Here is an 18,409-nt window from a genome sequence, read left to right as displayed (position 1 = left end):
CCCAGGTCAGGCGCTTCTGCCACTGTTTCTGGTTCAAAAGTGGCTTGACCTGGGGAATGCGGCACCTGTAGCCCATTTCCTGCACACGCCTGTGCACGGTGGCTCTGGATGTTTCTACTCCAGACTCAGTCCACTGCTTCCGCAGGTCCCCCAAGGTCTGGAATCGGCCCTTCTCCAGAGTCTTCCTCAGGGTCCGGTCACCTCTTCTCGTTGTGCAGCGTTTTCTGCCACACTTTTTCCTTCCCACAGACTTCCCACTGAGGTGCCTTGATACAGCACTCTGGGAACAGCCTGTTCGTTCAGAAATTTCTTTCTGTGTCTTACCCTCTTGCTTGAGGGTGTCAATAGTGGCCTTCTGGACAGCAGTCAGGTCGGCAGTCTTACCCATGATTGGGGTTTTGAGTGATGAACCAGGCTGGGAGTTTTAAAGGCCTCAGGAATCTTTTGCAGGTGTTTAGAGTTAACTCGTTGATTCAGATGATTAGGTTCATAGCTCGTTTAGAGACCATTTTAATGATATGCTAATTTTGTGAGATAGGAATTTTGGGTTTTCATGAGCTGTATGCCAAAATCATCCGTATTAAGACAATAAAAGACCTGAAATATTTCAGTTAGTGTGCAATGAATCTAAAATATATGAATGTTAAATTTTCATCATGACATTATGGAAAATAATGAACTTTATCACAATATGCTAATATTTTGAGAAGGACCTGTATTTACCAAAAGGACAGATCAATGATTGTCACTTAAAATCAGCTTTACTGTAACTTTGACAAGGGAGAACAGTTTTCAGCACCAGTCGTGTTCAGCAGTCCTGCCAAACCGTTCTAACTAAACAAAGGGAGAAGACTCTTATAACAGCTTCAAGGTGATTCCCATAAAAACAGGGATCACTTATGGAGGGACAGATGTAAGGCCTGTTATAATTCTTTCCCAGACATGATGACAGAACTCAAATGAGAGAGTGGCCTCCTCTTAGACTACACAGAAGCAGCTGCCCTGAACCCTGACATGAATTAGTGCAGCAGCAGGAGGAACAGGTAAGGGGGAGTGAATACTTTTATCAGGTAATGCAGAGTATCAGGTCATATATCAAGCCACTTTCTAAATGTTCCTCAACACTTTACAGTATATGGACACATACTTGGTCGGGGCTTTATTTGCATGAATTACTGCATCAATGCAGCGTTGCATGAACGCGATCAGCCTGTGGCTCTGCTACGGTTTTATGAAAACTCAGGTTGCTTTGATAGCACCCTTCAGTTTGTCTGTGTTATTGGTTATGTTGCCTCTCATCTTCCTCTTGACAATTCATTGTGGATTCTCTATGGTGTTCAGGTCAGGTGAGATTGCTGGCCACCACAATACCATGGCCATTGTAAAAGCCGGTGAGCAGAGCATTTTAGATATGCATGGTAGCTTAATTGATAAAATGTTCTAAAGGTATGCCACTTCCAACTTAAATGATATGGAAAGTGTGTTAATAAGGTCCATGTTCTATTTAGCAGCTCTTGACACTGACTCAAGCTGCAGTCCACATCATGTGAAATTCCCCCAAACTATTGAATGGGCTTTGCTTCACAATCCTCTCAATCCCCTTCATTTTCTACTTTTCTACACTTCTTCCTTCCTCTAAACTTTTCGTTAATATTCTTGGAAATAGCATTCTGTGAACAACAGGCTTTTTTAGGACTGACCTTTAATGGCTTAACCTCCTTTTGGGATTTTCGAAGTCTTCCCCATGATTGTGTAAGCCATAAAATTTCTGTGTTTTATAAAAACATTTTTAATCTGACTTTTGTGATTTTCAAATTTTCTGAGAATACTGTTTCGGGTTTTCATTGGCAATAAGCAACAATCTTTAAAAATAACAGAATACTCAAAATATATCACAATTTGTGTAAAGAATCTATTTAATATATGGGTTTCACTGTTTAAATTGAATAACTGAAAAAGCCTTTCTGATTATATTCTAATTTAGTGGCATACACCTGCATTAGTATTAGTTTGGCACACACTGTTACAAACACTATATGCATATTAAAATTCAAGCATCCAAATGAACTTAGTCTTTTCTTTTCCTTCAGATTCATAAATGTTAAGCAAATAGTCAAGCAAACAATATATCGAGACTGGGAAAGATTTCCCTTTCTCAACAACCTGTTTTGGCGTAGTCGGTTGCACCGACTACGCCAAAACAAATTCCTTGTATGTCCAAAAACGTACTTGGCAATAAAGCTTTTCTGATTCTGATTCTGATTCTATTAATTTAAGTTGCTTCTTCTTTTTGGCATTTCCAGAACTATGTAAACACATATAAAAGTCAAGTAGTGGAAGAATGAGTGATCCCTGAGCCAAGCTAGCCGGTCCAGCCAGGCCTGCATGAGAGGAAAAAGTAATTAAAAAAGCTTGAATTTTCCAGTAGGATCTCAGTGAAGCACTCGAACTTGGTCCAAAGACATGAATGTGCTTTGGTAATGGCCTGACGCATTCTCATTCACACACTAAACAAGTTTCCCCTCAGTGTAGAGCTTTTCTTTGCTGGATATGATACAGTGGAAATGCAAATGGTAAGGCCATGCCTGGATTTGATGGAACAATTCATTTTCTTGGCTCACACTTTTTTAACCTCAACTATTCCCTCCTGACCCCGTATCCCTACTGCCATTCAGTGCCGTGACCATGACGCTGTTAGTCACTCTGCTGCTCCTCATTCCCACTCTAACACTCATTTGTAATGCGATATATTTTTTTAAATCTCTCTTTCTCATCATCCAACAAATGTTTGAGTATGTTTTCAGCTGCCTCTCGGGTCTGGAAACAGAAGATGATTTCTGACTCTTTACGCTATGATGCAGGGTATTTAGAAGAATTTTTGTGGGGGACAATGATTATCTTATGACTTATAGAAGATAATAGATGGCTTGTTATGAAAAAGAAACGGCATGACCAACTGAGGTATATGAGTGCTGGGCAGTAGGGTTGTTGGCTGGGCACAGCTTAGAGCTGAATTGATGAGAACTACTTCATCACTGCTTTTTAATGTTCATCCCCTGGATAACCGAATGGATCGCTTATAGCTGGAAGTCCACAGCAGCATGTGTACCTACCAGCAAGAGACTATTGTGTTTTTGTTTTTGACCAGCTCCATGCAACACCTTTGAATCTAGCTCCAACAGTGGACAAACGTTACTGACCAAAGGTCCCCCCTCCCAAGTCCTGTTGGATCTAATAACATCTGAAGGAAGACATTTCTTCATCAACTCAAAACACCAATTTACTGATATCCTCTGGACAAATCAGAAACATAATTTAGTTTCATTGTAACTTTTAGATACATATGAAATACAAGTTTTATTAGGTAATCCACCAATTTATCAAGGTACGATAAGACTAATTTTAAAGGTTCAAGCTAATAAGAACACCACTGCTGTTAAGTCCAAATAGTCATATTTTGGTTGAAGAAGGACCCCAGTACAGAGCAAAGTAGAATTAAATAAAGTCTTTAATATTTAAAGGAACTTACAGGGCAAACAGGACATGGAGCATAGGCGGAGAACCAGGCAATGACACAATATATGGCATGGAGCAGAGGAGCAGGCATGTAGCAAGAAGGCAAACAGTAGAACCCAGCAAATAAGAGGAGAAAAACCAGGCGGCTATAGACTGGGGAGATTGAGGATAAATGGCATGGAGAACAGATGAGAGTAATCAGGTGAGTATGAGAAACAGCTGAGAGCAAAAAGGGCTGAGTGGACTGAGGGAGAGAAGAGTAAATGAGCAGAATCTGAGCAGCGAGAAAACACAGGAATATCTAAATTGAACAAAGCACAAGAATAAACTAAGAAATAAGTTAGCAAAGCAATGAATTAAAATGGTAACACTAGAGGATCATGGCACAAATAAATATACCAGTTCTAAACTTACAACTAATAAAGGAAGTGCCTGCTTTCCGTAACAGTTCATAGCCTTTTTTTTGGTCTCCATCATGTATAAATTTAACATGACATTTTCCCCCTTGGTTCTTTAAAATTTTAAATCAAACACAAAGTTATTGGCCCACAGTGAAATTCAAGGCGATGTTATAGAGAGCTACCTCATCTCTTTGTTTTGTTTTGTGGCAAACGCAACTTGACAAAAAAGCTCAAAAGCCCAAGATCTTTGGCAACCAGCTTATTGTGAGGATGAACTGAGCACACACAGCCCAATTATTTGTATTTATATTTGAAGAGGAAAATTAACTAGGAAGGCTCCCAGAAGTCACAATTTTAAGTGGGAAAAACAAAGGCTTTTGACCAACACTTACCTCAAAATCAAATATGGCTGTCATGCATTTAAACCACAGCTTCTATCTGTTTTCATAAGTAGTTTATATTCACTTCTGGCACTTTGTGTCTGAATAAATCTCCACCCACATAAATACAGGTCATACTACTGTGTGAACGTGACAGATTTTCTAACGTGTAACAAGAATGTGGTTCATTTGAGTTTGATGTTATTCCGAAACCCAAAATTTGGCTTCAGGAGAAACAGTGCTGTGAAAAATGATTTGCCCTCTCACAGATTTTTTAGCCCCACTTTAATGATTCAGATCCTCAAACAAATTTTAATCTTAGATTAAGAAAACCCGAGGAAATACAAAATGTGGTTTTCAAATTTTCATTTCATTGATTAAGGTTGTTTTAGCTACAGGGATTTCAGTGACTATTTAAGGTCAAGCCAAAGCATCTCAGTTGCATTTAATCCAGACTGTGACAAGGTCCCTTCAATATCTTTATTTGTCTTTTTTTAGTCATTCAGAGGTGGAATTGCTGGTGTGATTTGGATCAGTATTTCTCTGCATAAAGTGTGTTTGAGCTTTAGGACTCAAACTGATGGCTACGCATCTTTGTTTTTCTGCTCTAGAGAGCAGAATTTATGGATCCATCAATTATGGCAAGTTGTCTAGGTCTTCAAGCATCAAAGCAGCCCCAGACGATCATATTGTTGTGTGTGCTTATTACCATTACAGTACAGCTAAACTGCTTCATATTTACCTTTTAAATTTACCCTCACTCAAAACCAGTGAGGTTATTTTTCATAATCCCTTAACCTTAATCCATCTAGACTTCCTGTTACACAAACTTCAAACGTGACCCACAACACAATGAAGTCAATCATGAAAATGTTTGCCAAAACTTAAGCACAAGACATATCAGGGTGTGCACACAAAAATAGCTTGACACAGTGACAAAACAGGCCTTCAGATGTGTCTGAAGGAGGGCACTTATCGCTGGCACCGCACACATTACAGGTCTTCAATTTCCATATCTGGTATGAGAAGTACTGATAGGAGGGAATGTGATGAAGCCATATGGCGAATGTGTGAAATGAGGCCGGGCCACAGCAGCTCTGAGCCATTAGTGCAGCTGAGCATGCAACTTGGACACACCTTCACGTGGAAGTCTTTGTTTTGGTGGAGAGCTCCGAGGCCACAGGTATTCTGCAGTTAATCAAACAGTTTGACAAACTATATTCTTGGAACCTGCAGGGTGTGGCTGCAAACAAGGAAGGGGATGGAAACTTGTTTTCTGCTTGAGGCCTTCTTATAGGAAAACATGTTTTGCAATAACCTCATTATACTCTTTTATTTGTGCTTGCACATTTCTAAACTGGCATCTGAAAGACATGACCTGGTAAAAGCAGAAAAGGATACCTACTCTCATGTTGATGGCAATAAATAACATGGTAGTTCCTATAAACTCCTACACTAAGCAGAGTGTGGAATGATATTTTAAACAAATCTGTGTTCTATTACTTTGGAAGCCCAGTCATGAGATAAGCCAGCTCACCACACTAATTGCTTAGTGCAGACTGGTGACTCAGCCTGTGACTTTAGGTTGAAAAACCAAGGCAGAGTTGTCTTTATTGTCAGTGAAAAAGAGCCATCATGAGGTTTAAATATGTACTGCAGCAGAAGAGCAAAAGCTGTGCCTTGTTACAATTTCATAAATGTAAAACACTATACATTACCTGTTTTTCCTTTGAAGAAATCGCAAAGAACTGCATAAAACATGTCTTTGTATGTCAGAAGTATAAATGAACATGTCTGTTTACATTGATAGATGAGAGAACATGGTTTCAGGAACCTGAAGAAAGCTCTGAGAAGGGGTTGTTTTGGGACTACAGACTGCAGTTTACTCTGCCAACCACATGGAGGGGTCATGGATGCCATGACAAAGTGTGACTGACTATCTAAACTTCTAAGGTAATAACACAACACAAGAACATCAGAACAGAACAATGTTTCTCCAAATGAAAACCCTGGATCACCAGTAACCTGAAGTAAAATGTCTAACAAGAAAAAAAGAGCCTTCAGGGGGGTAAACTGGGAGTTGTTGAGGAGAATCGAAAAGGCAGAAGCTAGAGTGCAAGCTCCAGCAGAACAATAACAGAGATACTCGGTCTAGAATGAAGATCGGATCGATGGAAATCTTGACAGAGTCAATGAAAAGAACACATTCTTCAATCGGTTCAGTTCAGGAACAAGTTCATCATCTTCCTCTCCTGCCCGCAACCAAACAGACCTACCATCTTCCCATGACCCACAGCTTTCAAGTCAAACCTCAGATTTTATCTTCTACCTCCGACATGGTGGGTTCCACCTGTAACTGGTGGGTTGCCGATTCGAACCCTTGCTCTGTCTGTCTCAGTCGTGTGTCCTTGGGCAAGACACTTCACCTGCCTTGTCTGCTGATAGTGCTGATATCAATAGTCAGAGTGCCGATTGTATGGAAGCCACACTTCTGTCAGTCTGCCCCAGGGCAGCTGTGGCTACAATGTAGTTTACCACTGTCATTGTATGAATGGGTGGATGACTGATTGTAGTGTGAAGCAATTGTAGTGTGAAGCGATTGTAGTCCAAGTGCTTTGGGGTCCAAGGACTCCAAAGTGAAGCGGTACCTGGAGAGAGTGAATCAGAACAAGGCTGCAGGCAGCTTTGTGCAATTCTGCAGCACCTCTTCAACCTTAGTCTGACACATCCATTGTTAATGATTATAGACCTATTGCCCTATTCTTATTTTTAGATGGGGTTTGAATCATGCTTCTGTTTTCCTGGTCATGCTTTAGTTTTTGTATTCATGCTTTGCTAAGTTGCGTTCTTGGATTGGGCTTCTGGTTATGCTTTGGTTTCATGTTTTTCTAGTTATGTTTCTATTAGTTTGTATCCTTGAATTTCTGCTTTGCTCCTGTCACGTTGTGTTCTGTCTGTCAATCAACTTTATTTGGTTCACCTGCACTAAGCTAATCTGTCTCCTTGCTTCACCTAGTTCTTGCTCCATAAATACACACCTGTTCAGTTACTCATCGCAGAAACATTTCAGATCATGTCACCTTGCTTTTTCAGACCTTGCCATGCTTGTCTCGCCTGCCTGTTATTGTTTTGTTCCTGCCTCTTCCTCTGAGTGAGTTTTTGTTTTTTCCACAATTAAATTTTTTTCACCTACCGTCATGCTGCCTGCTTGTCTGCATTCCAGGGTACTCAGCCTAACAAAACAAGGCAAGCATCCTTGAATATCTGATGGCTATCAAAGTCCAAGATGCTGTATTTATTAAAATGTTACAATAGTGATCATGTAAAGGTTTTCTGTCAAGAATGTTCAGTGTTTTCTTGAAGAGAGACTCTAAGGGTTTCAGAGTGACCTCTGAGACAATGTAATCTGACAGTAACTGAATATCATGGCATGTATATAAACCAGTGCTGCTTCTAAAAGCAGAGACGGTCTTGTATATCTGAAGTTTGACAAATTAAACTTAATTATATGTGAAAGTCTCTTGACATGTTGCTTGACATTCAAGTTGGAATCAAAACCTACTACAAGATATTTAAACTTTTCAACCACATTTAATCTCTCTCCATTAAGTAACATAGATTGTTGCTCGCCCTCTGCTCGCTGCTGAGAGAAAAACATACAGACTGTTTTTTTAATGTTAAGAAATAGACAGAAGTCATGGAGCCAGTAGGACACAGGTACCATGGCACCAGAGAGAACAGCGGCAGCTTCACTTTTTGTTTTTGCATGAACATACAATACTGTGTCATCGCCATATAATTGTATTTTTACAGTTTTACAGACATTGGGTAAGTCATTAACATAAAGGCTGAAATAAATTGGTCCCAGTATTGAGCTTTGTGGGACTCCAGCTGAGCATGTAAGAAAAATAAAATGTGAATTTTCTATTTGAACTGCTTGTTTTCTTTCAGGCAGGTATGATTTCATCCAGCAGAGGGCACTATTAGAGAAATTAAAATTAGTTAATTTAGCTAGCAGAACTTTATGACTGATGGAATCAGAAGCATGTTTCAGGTCAAGGAATAAAGCGCCCACAAAGCCACTCTGATATAGCTGGTGTTTTAGATTCTCTAGAAAGTAACAAGTGGCAGTATCTGTGGAATGATGCTTCCTAAAACCAAACTACATAATATTGAGGAAACTTGGACAATTATTTAGATGTTCTGTTAGCTGCGCAACAATCCATTTCTCTGCAGTTTTTGAGATAATTGACAAAATACATATAGAACGATAGTTCTCTGGTTTTGTTTTGTCTCTCGTCTTAAATACTTGGGTAACTCTATTTTCCATGCTGATTATTATAGTATTAAAAATGTTAACAATTTTGCCTATGTCATTGATCAGTTTATCATTTACTTGAAGCTGTAGATTCCTGACATTATCATGATAGTTGCGTCCCTGTAGCTTATTTAAATTTTCACATATTATTGTCCATTTCCATTTGCTCCTTTTATAATGTTGATGTAGAAAACAGCTTTAGCTTTATGTATGTTTTATCACTTTATTTCTAAGTGATATAAAAATCTGCTGATCAGTTGTCTTTCCTGTTTCCAAAGATCTCTTAAGTGCTCTGTCTCTTTCTGCCTATTAATCTTTCTTGAACAAAAAAGAAAATTATGGTTAGAAAGGCCTGATAAGAGAATCTTGAGAATCAGGTTTGTTTGTAAATAGTAAATCACTTGTTTGTGACCCATTTGTTATTCTTGTTCGCCCATATATGACCTGTGTTAAATTATACTTATCAGCAAGTTCCTTCAGTCTTCTCCTATCCAGTTTACTGTTCCAGTTGATGTTTAGGTCACCCATAAAAATAATTTCCCTTTGAGAATTGCAGTGTTTTAAGATAGACTCAAGTTGATCATAAAATATATCCTTTGCAGATGGGGGTTGATACATGCAAATTACAGTAAATGACATTGTGGAGGACAGTGTTACATTTAGACCAATACATTCAAGATTATCTACCCCTGGCCAAGTAATAAGTTCACATTTAAAATTATTTTTAAAACAAACCAGTAACTCCCACCTCTTCTGGTTTCTCCATCTCTCCTGTATACATTGTCTACTGGTATATTCACAGCTGCTGTTGGTGATGTAGGGGTCAGCCAGCTTTCAGATATTCCCAATATATCAGTATTTGAATCACTTAAAATATGTTCTATTTGCTCTGTTTGGTTAACAATTCCTTTTGGCATTGATTGTGGATCCCAGATTACTTTTGCATCATTGAAAGTTTGGAAAAAAATGCATCGTGTTTTTCTTTTTAATTGCAGGATTCAGAGACTTTAGTTTTTCGGTTGATGGGGATATTTCATTGCAGTTTTAGGATTTGTTTACCCTCCACTTTGCAATTTGCGGTTCCAAGCCAACATTGTATGGTTGAGTTTCAGTTGCCTGTGGTTTTGGCACACCTGCTAGCCCAGGTAGCTGCAGATGTGTGTACATTTACATCATGAATACTTAGCTGTATAACAACGACAGAAAAAAAACTGCATATGAATAATAGACAAAGTTTAAAAATGATAAGCAGAATGAATGTGTTATGATCATTTGATCAAACCTTAATAATGTAGCTAAATATAAAGTGTGGATACAATGTATATTAAAAAAAACACCAAAACTAACAGGATAATTATTTTTTATTTATGAGGGTCAGCAATGATTAATCAGAAAATACTATAAAAAGGCATTCTAAACACATTTCACAGTTCTCACACCCACACACATTAAAAACCAAACATGTTTTTTCACATTTGTTCCTCAACAATTGATAAATTCATTAGTGATATACAGTGCATATTTCTCTAAAGTCCTGTTCCTTTTTTAGGTGAGAATAATGCAAGGGTCAATCAGATCAATCTAGAGTTTGGTGTAGCTGTTTTTAGACATGCACATTCAAAAAAAAAAAAAAAAAAACATACCAGAGACCAAGATTATTGTCAGCACATGCACATACTCAGAGATTGTGTCTCTGTATGACTCATATATGCTCTTTCACACATATATATTGCAGAGAATACATCCAAGTTAGCAAGTTGTTAAGATTTTTACTGCATATGAATTATGCAGAGAGATTTTCTTAGAAAAGGGTAATAATCATATTTATAGTATTGCTTTTAGCCTAATGATAATGCATACAAGAGTGAGAGTGGCAAAACATTCTGCTTTGTGGATGATTAGAAGACCACTGGGTGGCAGCACTTCATCTGAGATGCAAAGTAGCTTTCTGCTCTCCACAGCTGAGGGGAGCCAGTCACAGGGAAGACTCCATATTTAAAGCATCCCCACTGGAGAAGATTATAGTGTTCACTTGGTCCAGTAGAACTGGGGAAACATGACTAAGGGTATTTTTTTTTATGAGTTTATCTAGAGTCTGCTCTAGCATTTTGAATCTTTAACAGTTTTATGTGTTTGTTTCTTGTCCTTTCTTTCACAGGAAGACATGTAGTAAAGAGTCATTTGTCTAACATGTTTTATATTTGAGCAGTTCATACATGTATTGGCTGAGGCTGTCAGCTTGTGTTCCCATACAGTACATTCTTTGTTTCCTTCTCTCATGACAGGGTTATATTCAAACCAATAAAACACGAACCCCTCTCAGCTAAATATTATTGATATGTCACTTAAACCTGCTACTGCTACTATTGGATGTACTTTTGTGAATTCTCTGGAAATACATCTATGGTATTTTTGAAATAACTAAGAGACTAATCCAAGAGAGAGCCTTACAAAAGCATTTATTCTTGCGTGACCTTTACATATATTGTCCCTTTAAAACTACAAACCAAATGTATTTGAATAGGACAGAATACAAAGAAGAACATGATTTTTACAAGTTAAAATCTTAAAAGTGTGACATGCATCTGTATTCAGCCCCCTTGTGAAGTCGAGGATAAATGGCACATGGTTTTTAAAACATCTGAGGCCTTCACAGAACAGCTGTATTGATACTGAGATTTGATTATACACACCCAACCTCTGAAGCCAATAGGTTGCAGTGAATTGTTTTTTGTGGTGTCAGGGTAAAGGGGGTTGAATACATTTGCCAACCACACATTTTTTTGCCTATTTTTATTTTTAAAAAATGTTGAACGGTGTATTATTTTAATTCCCCTGCACAATTATCGCTATTTAGTGTCAGTTTGTGAAGTACAACCCCAACAAAATACCAGTTTGTAATTATGACAAATTGTGAAAATGTCAATACCTTTGTAAGGCATTTGGTGTTTTTTATAGTTATTACTCATTATATAATGAGTTTTAAGTCTTTTTATATCAAGATGGTATCAAACTATACATACCATACAAAGACACACAATATGATTCTTTTGGAAAAATGCAATAACAAAATTGTAATGATGCTTTTATGTTGATGGTCATGACTCATACTCATCGCAGACTTCAAGAATATGTAACAAAAATGATGTTGCGTGGAATGAATTTGCTTGTCGCCCCCATATTTACCTGAAAAATACATACATATTTATGTCCATTTAAAGAAAACACACTGTAGTAAAGCAGCCATGCAAAGTCATGACCTGCTTACTTACAGTTAGTAGTTTAACGTGTGGCTCGATAACAGTTCAACATGCTAGAAGGAGAAAGCCACACACCCACACTGATAACCTGATAGTAACCTGACCTTTGGCTACTGTCTATTCATACATGCATTAAAATGATTCAGCAGACATTACGGCTGTTGATTAAATTCTTAATAAATGGGCTGAAAGAAATTCTTTCCATGCATTGTTTATGTAATTCTTGTGACCATGTGAAGAAAAGCATTTTTCATGGTGAAACCTTGCTTCTGGAGGAGGATTCCGTTTTGTAGGTCCAGTGCTGCAGATTGTAATGGCAGCTGAAGGATGAAAATGCTGCCAAGTGAACATTTGCCAAAGTGTTTTTGTATGTAACCTTGGATTGAACGAATTTATTGACTGACTCATTAGATACAATCACAGAAATTTCAAAGAATTGTCTTAGATTGTAAAACAAAACAAATAGAGCAGCAGGAGTCTTGACTGTGCACAGAGCAGAGGCACCCCATAACCTTAGCTTAGATCTAGTTTAATCAGCAGAATCTGACGCAGATTACACCTTGCTAAAAATGGTGCACAAAACCTCTACTTGTATTTAAAGCACTGAACAGCCTGCATGAGAACCTCAACACAGTTGGGGGTTTCCCTTCAGAGGAAATCCTCCACACATGCTGTTATGCATGAAGGCTGACAAGCCATAGCCCTTTGTTTCCGACATCCAGGCTGCATGATCTGAAAGCGCACATGGCCTATAATTTCGACGGGTCGAGTAGCATGATGGGAAAAGACAAAATGATCCACAATGTTTGTTCACAAAGTTTGTTGTTAATTACAGAACTATGATCTGAAAGGGGGTAAAGGATCTTCTCAAAGGAACACAGACAAAACATTTTGGATAATCAAAGGCAGAGCTGTTGAACTGGTCTTGGTTATTCCACACTTTTCCCATTTGCCGTTTTTGTCAGAACTGCTTGTCACAGGGAATGTGCGTCCACGCCATACATCTTTTTTTATAACCTTTAGGGGGCTTTCTACCAGCTATGGCAGCGGATGATTTCATACTTTTTCATTAACATTTTCAGTCAACTGCATGAAGATGTTATGTGCACCAGTCAATAATATCTACCAGCAGGAGGTTTGATCCTGGCTCATAATCTCTTCTTTTTATTAGAATTAACTGGCCCAAATGGGGATCAGAACCACTATCAATTCAACTCGAAGAGTAGTCTAAACTCTTCAGGAAGTAACAACAAACAAATAAATCATAAGTGAGATCCAGACAGTTCTAACTACCAAGACAATAAAGTGATAATGAATGCTGTTGACATAGGTAAGACCAGTACAAAATGGAAGTACTTTGCTCCAAATGGTACTGGTCATGTAAATGAAGGTTCAAACCTGGACAAAATCAGAGACAGATCTGAAGACGGATAATACAAACACAGAGTTTCAGGTCATTTTCCCCATATTTATACATGAAACCACATATTTACATAAACTTTATAAATAAGAACCATAATCTTATTTTCTTACTCTATGGTATTAAATCAGTCTAAACTTGTTTTAGGTCAATGAGTATCACCATAATTTCTTCTATTTGCTAAATACCAGAATAATGAGAGAGAGATTGTTTTCTGTAACTTTCTTCAAATTTAGAGACTGAAGATTACTACTCCTTTAAATAAATTTGGCAAGCCCAGATAATGATGCCATGGGTTTATAAGCCTCTGATAGGTTGTGCCATAACATCTGAGTCAATGTTCAGCCCCCCTATTTTAAAATAATTATCTCCTTGAACACTGCTTCCTTGTGTGTCAAAGAAAAATCAAAACCAGCCAAGGTGTCAAGGATAGAATTGTGAACCTTCTAAAACTAATGTACAGTTTGCGAATGCCCTTAGGGGCAAAACCCTTTATTTTTGGAGACATGTCCTTTGGTCTGGTGAAACTAAAATTAAAGTGTTTGGCCATAATGACAGTTGTAATATGTGGACGGAAAAGGAAAAAGCTTGCAAGCTCAAGAACATCATCTCAACTGTGAAGTACGGGGGTGGCAGCATCATGTTGTGTGGAAGTCCTGAAGTTAACATCTCAAGACAATGACTGTAAGCATACCAACAAATTAGTTATAAAGCAGCTTAAGGAAATAAAGTTGATGTTTTGGACTGACCATCCCAAAGCATAGAAAATCCCACAGAAAATCGGTGGTAGAGCTAAAAAGGTGTGTGAGCAAGGCAGCATACAACTATGAAAGATTATAGCACCTAGGTAAAGAGGAATGGGCCAAAATTCCAGCAAACAACTATGAGACATTAGTTGAAGGATACCCAAATGTTTCAGGTGAGCATAGAGTTTAAAAGGGAATTCTGACAAATACTAAAGAAATGTATGTAAACTTCTGAGTTTAAGGAAATATATTCATTAAAATATTCAATCACTCATTATTTTGGTATATAGCAAATAAAAATCTTCCATAATAATCCTAACTGACCTAAAACCAGTAAAGTTTAGTGTGATTCAATATCCGACAGTGAGAAGAAATAGTTATGTATATTTTCATAAAGTGTATGCTAATATCTGGTTTCATCTGTATCTATTGGGGACTTTAGCACCTCAGGAAAAAAAACAACAGCATTCACCTTGCTACAGGCATCCTGACAACGTATTTGTGGACCATGGTATTTAAGGCCCAGGTTAGCTTTTCTATAAAGACACATATGTTTTGTAAGGAGCTTTCTATATATAATCAGTAAATCACTGACTTGACTATTTAAGAGAGATATGCGTATGCACTTGAATATGCACTGTTCTTATGGAGGGAGGTAGAAGTGCGGTTCTTGTGTGTGCGTCAAGAAAAGAGTTTGGGAATGCCTGCAGTCGCTCTTGTATTTCCTATTTCTTCATTAATCAGAGGATGATTCAATTACTAAAATTTTTGATCATGGAACCCTAATATAAACTACGTATTACAATGCAATGACAATAAAACAGCACATATTTTTATTCTATACTGCTGAAAACAGGCTGCACGGTGGCGCAGTTGGTAGCACTGTTGCCTTGCAGCAAGAAGGTCCTGGTTTCAATTCCCGACCAGGGGTCTTTCTGCATGGAGTTTGCATGTTCTCCCCGTACATGCGTGGGTTCTCACCGGGTACTCCGGCTTCCTCCCACAGTCCAAAGACATGCCTGTTAGGTTAATTGGTCACTCTAAATTGCCCTTAGGTGTATGAATGAGTGTGTGCTTGGTTGTTTGTGTGTTGCCCTGCGATGGACTGGCGACCTGTCCAGGGTGTACCCTGCCTCTCGCCCATAGACTGCTGGAGATAGGCACCAGCTCCCCCGCGACCCACTATGGAATAAGCGGTAGAAAATGACTGACTGATGAAAACAACTATGGATATTATACTGCATTTTAACTTGAAAGATTGTCCAAGTATTACACATTGGAACGTTCCTTTGAATTTTAAGAAATGCTGGCATTTACTGCTTCTCTACATGATACTTGATGGCTGCACTACTTTAAAATTTCTATGAAGCAAGACAACTGCTCTTACACAGACTGATGTATACTTGAAAAACAGAAATACTATATTTATTTCTGAATACGTCCTTTTACAGAACAATAACACTAATCTCTGCAAAAGTGCTTTTTTAATCCCAAATTCCAATATCCAAGAGGGAGATTTAAAGCTTAATCCAGATCATTAAAGATCTAGTCTTGATAGGCTCAGCCCCAGGGAAATGTGTGGATGTAACGTGAAATGTAGTAATAACAGTAGTCTTATGACTCCCTTTTTAGCTAACAACAGACCGAGTGATTTGGGATTTGAAGCCTTAGTTAGACATTTGTTTTCTGGCTTCCTCAGCACACTGACTCATTCTTGAAAGCTTTATAGTCTCTCTATTCCATGCATTAAAGGGTGAGAATTGCATATGAAAAAGTGCCAGTGTCGGGTCAAGGAGGTATGACAGAGTCCCTAAGTCCCCTGCACCTTGACTCATTCTACTTTAAGGTAGCCATTTGAATTAAAACCACTACCCCTCCTTTGTTTTTTTTGCCTGCTGCCCTCCAAAGTTTCTTCAGAACCTCCTCCAGCATCATGCCGATGGTTTGACCAGCCGTCCTCAGGCCCTCCATGAAAGCGTAGCCGCAGGGTTTTGCGGATGACAAAGCGCTCCACGATAAAGGAAGCGCAGAACCACGGCACAGCATACTCGGCCGTGATCAACCCCATGAAGTTGTAGCGGAACTCAGAGTAATCCCATGGACAGGCGTTAAACTGTCGCAGAAGAAGCCCTGTCCCAAACTCCCACAGGTAGGTCCATAGGGTGTAGATGATGCAGCGTAGCAGCACAGGACTGCGGCCACGCAACTTCAAGTACATCCACTCTACGATGAGAATGCAGGTACCGTAGATGAAGAGGGCCCACACGCTGGTCACACCTGGGAACTTCCAGTTGCAGTTAACCACAAACTCCCAAGCAGCTGTGAACATCACTTCGCAGAAGTAGCCATGGATGGCATAGAGGTACCAGCGTGAGAAGGCTGTGAGAGGAACTGGCTCCCCTGAGGCTTCTAAGGTTACCATGGTTCCTCTTGTGGGTTTCACACAGATTTACAATTTTTAAGTACAGGATTCAGATCTGAAAAGAGAATAAATAAAGACTTCAGAAATGATCATTTGAAACTCCTGCAAACTTAGTCAACTTGGCACAAAAGGAAATTAAATTTGTATTTGGTCAATTTTTTCTTTGTTGCAACAATAGTTCTTGGCAAAGATTCTTATACTGCTGGAAAGTCTGTTTATGGCCCCTTAAACTGTGCCCCTTTTGTGGGAAAATGCATTTGTGGGTTGGGAAGCACAGTTGAGTATGTGGGTTACTCCAATGAAAGACACCATCACGCTGGCAGCATGTTGGTAGCATTTTCCTACCAGGAAAAACAAGGTTTTTCATCATTGGAAGCAAGTCTTGATGCAAAGAGGTATCAAGATGAGATTCTACAACCAGTGGCAATCCCATATCTCCCCTCTATGGGACCAAACTCTATCTTCCAAAATATCAGTGCCCACACCACACAGAGCAGGGTTGAGCAGACACTACTTCCAGAACTTGGTGAGAGAGAGGATAGAATTTCCTCCCTGCAGTCCTGACCTCAACCTTATTGAACATGTGTCAGAGTGACCAAAACAACTACATCTGCTTACTTGTGACAAAAGGTGGCTGAAGAATGGTATGGCACCCCACAGCAATGTGTGACCTAGCTGATGATGAGCATCAGGAGAAGGTGACCCGATGTTGTGGCTGTATACGACTTTCCCACAAACTACATTTTTGTTTTGTTGCTTATATGTCTTATTTCATCAACTTCATTGTTCCAATCAAACTGACACCACTAAACAATCACAAATAGCAGAATAAGCTGTTTATCATTTTGCAGAGGGGATTTGGCAAGTTTTTCATAGGCACTTAACCCACAAATGCATATTCCTTATAAAACTGGTACCATTTAAAAGGAAATTAAAAAGCTTTAAAATGGCTTGGGATTTTTTGAAAAAAGCATAGTTACAACAAAGAAATAATCAACCAAACACAAATTTCCTTACTTTTTGTGCCAAACTGAGTTAGAATCTTCAAGATCCAATGAAATCCCCAGAATTTATCTGTCACTTAGTTGTTTTCTCAGTCTCAGAGATGGATTATTAATATAGGACATCAAGCAAATAATGTGTGAACAGCAGTGTGGCAACACAGAAATAACTGTGGGGACTAGAAACCAAGTAGATACAATCCTCGTCACGCACAGTGAGGAGGATAGTAACAAAATGTCCAAAGTTCACCGTTAGAGTGGCATCTAAGTGTCACCAGGTTTATATAAGAAAGATTACGTGCAATCAAGATATACCAAATGGAGGATGCCAGAAAAAAAGCCTTTTCCATCTTACCATAACCGATGGAAACAAAAATGAAAATTCTACTGGGACTTGAACTGGAAGAGTGCTGTTTGGTCAGATGAAACAATGACTGAGCTTTTCAGCAACAAAAAATGAGAAAGAAACAATGGGTATTGGAATAGCATCAAATGTTAAATTCTAAGTATGGCTGAGGATCGGTAATGCAATGGGTCTGTTTTTTTTTTTGCCTATTGGCCCTGAAAAACTTGTTATGGTGCATGACTTCATGAACTCTTTGACATCCTTGTGGATTATTAAATAAAAGAATTTTACAAGTAAACTGAGTATGAGTTGTTATTGGGTCTTTCGACAGCTTACTGATCAAAACACAGGGGCGCAGCACTGGTGGTGTAGGGGTTTAAGCATGCGACCCTTGTATGGAGGCCTTAGTCCTCAACGCAGGCTGTCGCAGGATCAAATCCTGGCCCCAGCAACTTTCTCTGCACACCCTTCTTCCACCATTTCCTGTCTGCTTGCTATCAAAAATAATAAAATAAAGGCCACTACTGCTGCAAAAAACATAAAAAAAGGATCAAAACACAGACCTAACACAAACATGGTTCACCAGAAATTAAATCAAC

At 38.7% G+C, this 18,409-nt stretch overlaps 1 protein-coding gene across 3 annotated transcripts in view; it reads right to left on the bottom strand.

Annotated features, from left to right (window-relative positions):
* The window catches only part of tmem229b (transmembrane protein 229B), a 284,593-nt gene that overhangs the window by 247,848 nt on the left and 18,336 nt on the right, over nt 1–18,409 (bottom strand). The window contains exons 1-2 of one of the 3 annotated variants that reach the window (XM_047393223.1): nt 17,481–17,586; nt 15,140–16,518 (exon numbers count right to left, since the gene is read on the bottom strand). The exons of 1 other annotated variant lie outside the window; for it this stretch is intronic. In XM_047393223.1, coding sequence (XP_047249179.1) covers nt 15,873–16,463 — 591 coding nt within the window. In that variant the 5' untranslated portion in view covers nt 16,464–16,518; nt 17,481–17,586 and the 3' untranslated portion in view covers nt 15,140–15,872. Of the gene's footprint in view, nt 1–15,139; nt 16,519–17,480; nt 17,587–18,409 lie in introns of those variants that run through there. One more of the 3 variants, XM_047393222.1, reaches the window with a different exon arrangement.

The sequence above is a fragment of the Girardinichthys multiradiatus genome, chromosome 19 (assembly GCF_021462225.1).
Source record: "Girardinichthys multiradiatus isolate DD_20200921_A chromosome 19, DD_fGirMul_XY1, whole genome shotgun sequence".
NCBI classification, from domain to species: domain Eukaryota; kingdom Metazoa; phylum Chordata; class Actinopteri; order Cyprinodontiformes; family Goodeidae; genus Girardinichthys; species Girardinichthys multiradiatus.
Note: the sequence above shows the minus strand (reverse complement) of the source record. Positions and strands in the feature narration are given on the sequence as shown.